The sequence below is a fragment of the Pituophis catenifer genome, unplaced genomic scaffold (assembly GCF_029215685.1).
Source record: "Pituophis catenifer annectens isolate HBS135680 unplaced genomic scaffold, rPitCat1.0.hap2 SCAF_9, whole genome shotgun sequence".
In the NCBI taxonomy this organism is placed as follows: Eukaryota; Metazoa; Chordata; class Lepidosauria; order Squamata; family Colubridae; genus Pituophis; species Pituophis catenifer.
The window spans coordinates 9126121-9135817 of NW_027256889.1; the positions used below are offsets into that span (position 1 = coordinate 9126121).

The 9697-nt window shown below is 45.5% G+C and overlaps 1 protein-coding gene across 2 annotated transcripts; it reads right to left on the bottom strand.

Annotated features, from left to right (window-relative positions):
- Positions 1-67: 67 nt before the first annotated feature.
- Positions 68-7975, bottom strand: FNDC8 (fibronectin type III domain containing 8). 2 transcript variants are annotated; one of them, XM_070950082.1, is made up of 4 exons: positions 7895-7975; positions 6608-6958; positions 5560-5772; positions 3225-3338 (listed from the first exon to the last, which is right to left on the bottom strand). In XM_070950082.1, exons 1-4 carry the CDS (start codon positions 7895-7897, stop codon positions 3225-3227), a joined length of 681 nt encoding a protein of 226 aa, XP_070806183.1. In that variant the 5' UTR covers positions 7898-7975. The 2 variants fall into 2 exon arrangements, 1 of the variants encoding a protein (XP_070806183.1); XR_011600771.1 differs by lacking the exons at positions 3225-3338; positions 6608-6958; positions 7895-7975 and adding an exon at positions 68-284 and having other exon boundaries at positions 5560-5647.
- Between the last annotated feature and the right edge of the window lie 1722 nt (positions 7976-9697).

Here is a 9697-nt window from a genome sequence, read left to right on the forward strand (position 1 = left end):
GGATCATCAGCATTTTAATGTGGGAGGGTGAGACCCATTCACAAAAATAAAATTCAGGAGGGGGCTGCCAATTACTATCGCTAGGTTGTTCTTGAGCTTTTGTAGTAGCCTAGTGCGGTTCCAGCTCAGACAGATCAATAAGGTGGCTGGGCATAAAGTACCTTTACGGACTCTATAGAAGTCGATTATTAGCGGTTATAGAACCTGGCAGGGCTGGCTCTGTAGATCTTGGGTAGGGCTCAGGACAAAAGTACCATCACCGATTCTGTAGAAGTTGGCTGTTTCTAGATAGGAAAAAAACGCTATTTTATTGTCGGTTCTATTTTCTGCTAAAATTAGCATTCAGTCAAGAGGCCGTACTGGAACCAAATAAATAAACTCGCAAGAATTTATCTTTCTTTCTTCTTTCTTTCTTTCTTTCTTTCTTTCTTTCTTTCTTTCTTTCTTTCTTTCTTTCTTTCTTTCTTATTTATTTATTTATTTATTTAAAATTTATATACCGCACCTTCTCCCGAGGGACTCAGGGCGGTGTACAACCAGATAAAAAACATACAATACAAACAGTAAAAACAATTAAAAGACTATATATTAATTTGGCCCCAGTTTAAAATGACAAACCAATTAAAATATTTAAAAATATGTTAAGCCAGCCCGGCTTGCTGAAAAAAGAAAGTTTTAAGGGCACGGCGGAAGGCACCGAGGTCTTGGATTCTCCTTATCTCTGGGGGCAGCTGGTTCCATAGGGTAGGTGCCCCCACAGAGAAGGCCCTCCCCCTGGGAGTCATCAGCCTACATTGTTTGGCTGATGGCACCCCGAGGAGGCCCTCTCTGTGGGAGCGCACGGGTCGATGGGAGGTTGTCGGTAGCAGCAGGCGGTCTCGGAGATAACTAGAATCCAACAACTTCTAATTAATAAACTAAAGAAAAGTGAGATAGTCATCACAAAAGAATTAGAGCAACTGCACGAGCAAGCCCTGTTTGCAGAATCCATATTTTGTCTCTCTCTATGGGATAGGCTGTCTAACCCCCTCTTTAGCAAGAGAGGGTCAATTTCCATCGGTTCCTGGTTTTTTATAAGGGTCAGGTCTGCTATCATGCTTTTCATAGGCTACAGAATTGCTCTTACAGCTTTGTACAACCTTGGTAAATGGGTCTCGGACAGAGGTGGTATTCAGCTGGTTTGGACTGGTTCGCCCGAACTGGTAGCAGAAATCGCTGGTGGGCCCATCCGCCCCGGCTCTATGCCAGCCTATTTAGGCACATTTTTGAGACGGGGCGCATGAGCGGAAGGCGCACCCGAGCAAAGCACATGCATAGAAGGCTGGGTGCATGCATGGAAGGCAGCTGTGCACGCAAACCGGCTGTGCATGCACACGAAGTGAGTGTGTGCACATGTGGCGAATCGGTAGTAACATAATGTGAAACCCACCGCTGGTCTCAGAGACCCAGTTTGGTGTAATGGTTAAGACATCAAGCTACGAACCGGGATACTGAATTGTAGTCTTGCCTTAGGCACAAAGCCAGCTTGAGTGGGCCAGTCAGCCCTCTCTCAGCCCTAAGAAGGAGGCAATGGCAAACCACTTCTGAAAAACCTTGGCAAGAAAACTGCAGGGATTTGTCCAGGCAGTTTCCCAGACTCACAAATCCACCCTCCCCCCTCTCCCTCTCCCTCTCTCCCTTCTTCTCTCTCTCTCTCTCTCTCCCTCCCTCCCTCCCTCCCTCCCTCCCCCCTCCCTTCTCCCTCTCTTTCTCTCAGAGAGAGAGAGAGAGCGCAAACGAGAAATCTTAGATCTTGAAGAATGATGTTTTCTGGCACCATCTGGTGGCAATTGCTCAAAGCATACTTGTGAGTCAAGAAAATGAAGCTTCAAAACAATGTCTTTAAAAATAACACGCATAATTTGCAATCCTCAAAATCCATAAAATGACTTCATAAACTCAATAAATAACTGCATATTAACACTCTAGCTATATTTGTACACACTTTACTAAGCTGGGTTTATGTTTGGGTTTTGTTCTTTGGAGGAAAAAAAATAGAAGAAGAAGAAGGAAGAATAGTATTTTGGATGAAAAGGTATATAAGGTAGCAAGCCACAATCAAGATATGTTAGATCTAAAACATATCACCCACCATTATTGGTCAGGAAAAGGCTTCCTCTTATCATATTATGCCATTATTTTGTCACCACACTTTGTAGCAGATCCTTATGCTCTACAGACCTCCATTCATTCAGCCATGCCTTATTTTATGACCTGTCCCAGCCAGCCAGCCCGTGGAGACGTCTCATGAGAACGGTTAGCATTTCCCTAGCCAAATGTTAATTGGACCTATTTCTCGGCAATGAGACAAATACATAATGTTAGATGGAAAAAGCCTGGCCGCAGGAAGGGCATTGCTAGTTAATATTAAGCACTCTGTGCAACCTGTTTTAATTACAAGGCCTGGTAATTGTGGAAATGCCTCCCGGGTGCTAAGTAGCTCTGAAGTGTAAGAAACTTCTTGTTTCTTTTCTCCCCTCCCTACATCTTCAAGTTTCCAAGCTGTGATACTATTTTCTCTCATCCCTTGGCATTTTCTCAAGGGCCTCCCATCTCTGGGTAGGTGAATTGCCCATTCAAGAGGGCCCTCCACAGCCATTACAACAAACTTAATATTCTTTGGATCACATTCCAGACTCTTAAGTAGATGGCACAGCGCAGAGTAAACCAGAGCGACAGCCGTAGTAAGCAGTACAACTCAGGGAATTGCAGGGTTATGATGCATTTTTTAAAAAATAAATAAAGACAATCTGATCTCCACCAATTAAAAGATTTTTTAAAAAATTTTTTGCTTCTTTGACTCAAAATGCATTCTCTGTCCCTGATTTTATCATTATACATGAATCTGTATCTCTCCACAATCTATAATGTACATCTACATCTATCAATGGAAACTTGGGTTCACTGTTCAGAGTTCAGGAGGAATTTAAAAAGTCAAAATGGAGTTGGTGATTGAAAAAAAAAGCAATACTTGGACCAAAATTGGGGTTCAGTCTTGCTGTTAAAAGGATCAAATATCTATCATAGGCAGCGGTGGGCTTCAAAAAATTTAGCAAGGGGTTCTCTGCCCAGTTGCTGTGTGCAGATTTGCCAAGACTCCAAGTAACATACAGAGAGACGGAAAAGGACAGTGATCCTGGAGCAGATCAGAGATGTCATCCTTTATTGCTCTAATGTAGATAGTCTTAGGGAGATGGAATAAAGATAGTTTTCCTTTGGGATTTCCGACGCCTTCGTACAGTGACAGTAACAGGAGAAGGATCCAGGGGCATGCCTGGGATTGGATGCATCGTGCAAAACTGCAAGAATCAACATGAAAGGTTTATTGTCATATTCTGCCCATTTTGCTTAAGTGGTGTCCTCTCTAAATTTAGGAAGAATAAAAACATAAAGGCTCATATATTGCAATGGGAATAGCAATAGCACTTAGACTTATATACTGCTTTACAGCCCTTTATAAGCAGTTTTACAGAGTCAGCCTATTGCCCCCAACAACAATCTGGGTCCTCATTTTACCGACCTTGGAAAGATGGAAGCCTGAGTCAAACTTGAACCTGGTGTTGTGGTCTGCCAGCAGCCTGCAGAGCTGGCAGCGGAGTCGGACAGTGAAGAGGCTGGGGAGTACAATGGGCCAGTCCTGGAGTCAGGGGAAGGCCTGGACGAGGGCTCTGCATCAGAGGCAGAGATGGGGCCAGGGTCATCTGGGAGCGATGCACAGACTCCGGAGCCTCCAGAGGCGGATAGCAGAGAGGCAGAGGAACAGGAGGAGCTTGTTCCTAGTGTATGCATGTGAAGAGCTGCCAGAAGGCAAGAGCAACTAAAGCAAAGAGGACGACTCGGGAGTAAGGCTAGGAGATGATTGGCCCCTCCCAGAAGGCTTAAAAGAGCAGCAACGGCTCTTGGGATCTTTGTAGGAAAGCAACGTTGCTACATTTGTTCTTGTCAGCACCTCTTGCTTCTGAACTTTTGCCAAGAAAAGCCTTTGGCAGGGTGCCAAAGTAGACAAAGGTTGGTGATAAGGTCAAAGGACTGTTTACGAAGAATTTGTTTTGGACTTAATTTGGACTAAGCTGAGGATGAAGTAATTCTCAGCTGTTCTAATAAAATGTTTGTTTAGGACTGATTGTGTCTCATAATAACTACTTGGGCCTAGGTCACAACACCTTGTGAGATTTGAACTGCCAAATTGCAGGCAGCCGGCAGTCAGCAGAAGTAGCCTGCAGTACTGCACTCTAACCACTGAGCCACTGTGGCTCATAATGCTTGGGGAGTTGCCTATTTTCCATTTTTGTAAGATACTAGGAGCTCTGGAGGATTCAGCAGTATGCAACTCTAATCCCATGCATGCATGCATCCATTCCATGCAAGCATGCATCCATCCAAGCCTATTTTCCCCTTAACCCGTTGCACATTGAATGAATGTGTTTGACGCCAATACCAATGGGTTGAAACCCATGGCCTAGCACATTGATCAAATCAGTGGCTTATTCAGTAAGGTATTGTTAACCACACATGGTTTAGTGCAGTGCTTCTCAACTTTGGGCATTTATGATGTGTTGACTTCAACTCTAAGGATCCCCTAGTCTTGAAGTTGGTCACACATCTTAAAGCATCCAAGGTTGAGAAACACTGGTTTATTGTAATGTGTGAGCCCCGTCACTGAATACAATTTGAAATATTGTATTAAGCTGGCTGGGAAGGGACAAACTTCTCAGTCATCATTTGGATCAATCATGTCTTAGCCTAACGCAGGGGTCAACAGTCTTAAACACTCAGGATAGGATAGGATAGGATAGGATAGGATAGGATAGGATAGGATAGGATAGGATAGGATAGGATTAGAATAGAATAGAATAGAATAGAATAGAATAGAATAGAATAGAATAGAATAGAATAGAATAGAATAGAATAGAAAATACAATGGAATGGAATGGAAGAATGGAATGGAATGGAATGGAATGGAATGGAATGGAATGGAATGGAATGGAATGGAATGGAATAGAATGGAATAGAATAGAATAGAATAGAATAGAATAGAATAGAATAGAATAGAATTAAACATTCTGTTTTCTTCTGAAACTTTTCTTTTCTTGGATTTATCCATGATTGGCCTACCAGGGGTCAAAAAACACAATAAATCATGTGCTGGCAGGTGTCGCACATTGGTGGTTATGACACATATTTTGAGCAACAGGGAGCCGCAGCAGAGGGACGAAAGAGCCACATGCGGCTCCAGAGCTGCGGGTTGCTGAGCCCTGGCCTAACGTATCTCATGGAATTATTGGAGTATGAAATAAAGTTGGGGAGAGAATCACAGACACTATCTTGACATCCTAGTAAGGAGGGCAAGTTAGAAATACGATAAGTACATTTCCTGGTCCCAAGTATTTGAGGAACATATCTGAATAGTAGACAACGTTAGGTTGATCCATCAGATTTGCTCTCGGGAGTGTTTTTCTGACTTTTTAGAGACCAAACATTATACCAAGTATATTCACCGAGCCCCAGAACAGTATATACCCTGTAAGGTGGACTCCATTTCCCCGTGCCTGCCACATTGAGAGCTCTGGCACGGATCACGTATGCAGTGCCAGGAGTCAGGTTTTCCAAGTTCTCTTCTGTCTGTGAGCAGAACCAGTGGATATCTTTCCCTTGGCCTTCTAGCTTAGCCTCCTGCAGTTGCAGCTCATAGAAGGATATCAACTCACCGTTTTGCGGGCCGGCCCAAGAGACCTGCATAGGGGAGACAACTTGACAATTTGTACTGGAACTCACAAGCAGGGATCGACTTGTCTGCAAATACAATTGCTTCCCAAGAAAGTTGGGTTAACATCAGGGGTGGGATTGAAAATTTTTAGCAATCGGTTCTCTGCCTGGTTGCTGGGTGAACGTGGCCATGGGGGTGTGGCCTACTCGGCCTCCTGCACCACGGTGGGGGTGTGGGGTTTTCACCCTCCCCAGGCTCTGGAGGCTTTCTTCGAGCCTCCGGGAGGACAAAAATGGCCTCTTCCAGGTTCCTGAGGCCCTCCGGAGGCCGGAAATGGGCCCGTTTCTGGACTTCGGTACTTCCGGTACGTCCATTTTTCAACCTCCCCAGGCACCAGAGGCTTTCCTTGAGCCTCTGGGAGGGCGAAAATGGTCTCCCCAGACTCCAGAGGCCCTCTGGAGGCCGGAAGCTGGCCCGTTTCTGGCCTTTCCAAACTTCCGGTAGGCCTGTTTTTCGCCATCCCCAAGCCTCCATGAGCACCCTGCACCTACCTGCATCCAAAACGGACCGCGTGGGGACTTCTGGGAGAGGCAGGGCGGGGGAGGGGCCAGCCAGGAGTAGGATTTGGGGGTTCTCTGAACTGCACAGAATCTTAGCTAGAGGTTCTCCCGAACCCCTGCAAACCCGCAGCAGCCCACCCCTGCTTAGGGCTTGATGGTACATGAGAAACAAGCTGTGGTGGATTGCTCAACAAATAGAGGAGGAACAATTTCTACTAAGGAGAAGTAAGCCCGTTAACAGAAATCCGGTTTTGCTGCACATGAATGGCGAAGTTTGTTCATTCGTGCGCAAGAAGCTCACCTTAGCATTGATGGTGCTGACCGTGTGCTCCTGGATGACGGGCTCTGGCGGCAACTGCACATACACAGGGGAATCTGATCCGCTGTCCGAGATGCTGGTCTCTCCATCGCTTACGTCCAAATTGATGAGGACGTTTTCGTTCTTGGTGCTGCACTTCGAGCGAGCTGGTAGAGGCTGGCGGGCTTCTTTCTGTGGCACCTTCATGCCAGCCAGCAGGTCATCCAAGGTGTGAGGCAGACTGCCCGTGGAGTAGAGGATGTTCTTGGAGCTCTCCATGGTGTTGCTCAGGCCATAGCTGGAGGTGTCGCTGCTGTCGCTGGTGAGCATTGAGTGGTTTCTGTATAGCTGAAACTGAACGGAAGAAGAAAAAGAAGAAGAAACATTTCCCCACCAAGAAGCAGACCTAACTTCTTCTCCTATTTCTTCTGAGGCATCTGCAGGGGGGACAAAAAAAGGCAAGATGGAAGATCCATCACATTTTTTGACAGGTCTGATAACTTTGATTTCAGGGTCACAACTGTCATTTTGATTATTTTGAACCTCCTTCCTTCCTTCCTTCCTTCCTTCCTTCCTTCCTTCCTTCCTTCCTTCCTTCCTTCCTTCCTCCCTCCCTCCCTCCCTCCCTCCCTCCCTTCCTCTTTTTCTTTCTTTTCTTTCTTTCTCTCTCTCTCTTTCTCAATCTTCCTTCCTTTCTTTCTCTTTTCTTTCTTTCTTTCTTTCTTTCTTTCTTTCTTTCTTTCTTTCTTTCTTTCTTTCTTTCTTTCTTCTTTCCTTCCTTCCTTCCTTCCTTCCTTCCTTCCTTCCTTCCTTCCTTTCTTTCTTCCTTCTCCACGCAAGCTTTTCTCCAAGTTAAGAACCTCAGCTTGACTTTCTATCCTCTCTAGAGTCACACTTAAGGGAACAAGCAATGGCACAGCATCCAAAATAGTTACGACCAAATTAAAAATTGAGATTTGATCCAAATATGCTGAGCCCACAGCACGCCTTAAATCCACATTAGAAAGCCACCTTATGGTCCAGAGAGTTTTCTAGGAGAGCCAGCGTGGTGAAATGGAGAAGGCTTTGACGTGGGACTGTGAAGAAGATCCAGGTTGACCTTAGGATTCCATGGTTGATTTGGAGTCAGCCATTCCCAATTAGGCTAATCTACCTTGCAGGGATGTTGTGGAATTAAAATAAGTCTTGCCCCATCTAATTATACCCCAGGTAGGGTGTAATTATAATTGTAAATAAAATATAATTCTCTCTTTTTTCCCCCCTGACCTTCCTTAACAATTCATCACTTACCATTTTCTAGAGGGGTGAGGTCATATCTTTAAGAAAGAAAATATCTGATAAAAGTTATTTATTGCAAGATACGTTGATATGATGATCACCTCAGAATATGTCTGGGCCTTTGAAGTGGCAGCTGGTCCCTGGAACGAGACAATGTGAATGCTTCAGATCATTACAACAGGAAGACTGCGAAGCTAGAGACTTTTCAAACTTTAAATATATTAATGTCCAAGTATACCGAATGTAATTTTAGGACGTACATGCAGTTCACACTCAGAGGGATAGGTAGCAAATGATGCCACTTCCAAAACAATATGTGACCCATACACATACCTGTACAAACACATTATCATGTTATTACATGATCATTGTATATCATTGTGTCCCCAAAACTCACTTCAGTATTAAGTCATGGCATTCACGTTATGATGCCGCACATATGTTCCATGTCCATGGAAAAGGAGGAGGAGGAGGAGGAGGAGGAGGGGGAGAAGGAGAAGGAGGCCGCCTATGGGGTCCTTGGTCCTCTCTGAGCTTTGGCTGTTTTCTTGTAGATGTTTCATGATCCAACTAGGAATCTCATCAGTGCTGGAAGGGAGTGGAAGAGGAAGGGGAGTGAAGTGGAGGAGCAAGAGGAGAAGAGGACTGTGGGGTCCTTGGTAATCTCTGAGTTTGGTGGTTTTCTTGCAGACATTTTGTGACCCAACACATTCTCACTTCATGGGGAATAGGAGGAGGAGGAGGAAGGGGAAGGGGAGGAGGAGGAGGAGGAGGGGGAGGAGAAGGATGGAGATTTGTAAGTCTACTATATGTTCACACCAGCAACACTACTGGAATCCAAAATTGTTCTCTCTGTCTCCCCTGGCCTGATAAAAAGGGCTCATTAGAACTCCAATCCTGCTTTTCAAAACATCTCCTATTCTTCTCAAGTCACAGAGCCAGAGCTGACTTACCCCCACCAGAGGCTTCAGTACTGACAGAAAGAGTGTCACCTTGAGAGACTGTTGCTCTGGGTACCTGGCCCAGAAAGATCACTATTTGCTTAGCTCTCATTATGCCACAGTGATGCCCTCTCCTATTATGACCAGGTGTGCCTATAAGGACAGGTGTGCCCTCCAAAGTCTAAGACCCGGAGTCTTTTTTTCTTTATGTAAACAAGAGGAGGCAAGCGAAGTCATGCCGTCGCACACACTCCTTTGGAAAGAACGCATGCACACTCTTTGTATATACACAGCTGTGCCCCAGGGAGGTGTATTTTCGACCAGGATACTCCAAGGTGGAGAAGAGATCTGTGCATCTGAAGAGTTGGTGTGCCACAATCTCAGGACAACCATTCGGTTGAGATCTGCATATGTGGGATTGATTGGGCTAGAATAGATCTTAGGGGCGATACCATTTCCAGCCTCCAGTGGGCCTCCGGAGCCTGGGGAGGCCGTTTTCCTCCTCACGGAGCTCGAGGAAAGCCTCAGGAGCCCTAGGCCACGCCCACCATGGCCACACCCACCCAGCAACTGGGTAGAGAACCTCTTGCTAAAATTTTTGAAGCCCACCTCTGTCCAGGGCGTAGGTTGAGAACTAAAGCAGGGATGGGAGATACACTATGTTTGGCTCAGTTTTTCTTACTCTGTACAAGGGACAAGTTCAGGGGGTAAGAACTGTTGTTTTCTTGGCTGCCCCTGCTTCAACTTGCTTTCCCCCATTCCCTCCCACCCCCCGGGCCACCTTTCAACAGCTGCCCAGGCTGGCTGCCCAGGTAATCAGTAACTGAGCATACAGGTCTCAGAGGTCTCGTCCCTTTTACGTTTGAAGCATTTT

Coding starts and splice junctions, on each gene's coding strand:
- FNDC8 (XM_070950082.1), bottom strand. Junction 5,773..6,607: donor TCAGCACCATCAATGCTAAG/GTGAGCTTCTTG, acceptor TCCCCTATGCAG/GTCTCTTGGGCCGGCCCGCA. Junction 3,339..5,559: donor AATGGAGTCCACCTTACAGG/GTATATACTGTT, acceptor TGATTCTTGCAG/TTTTGCACGATGCATCCAAT.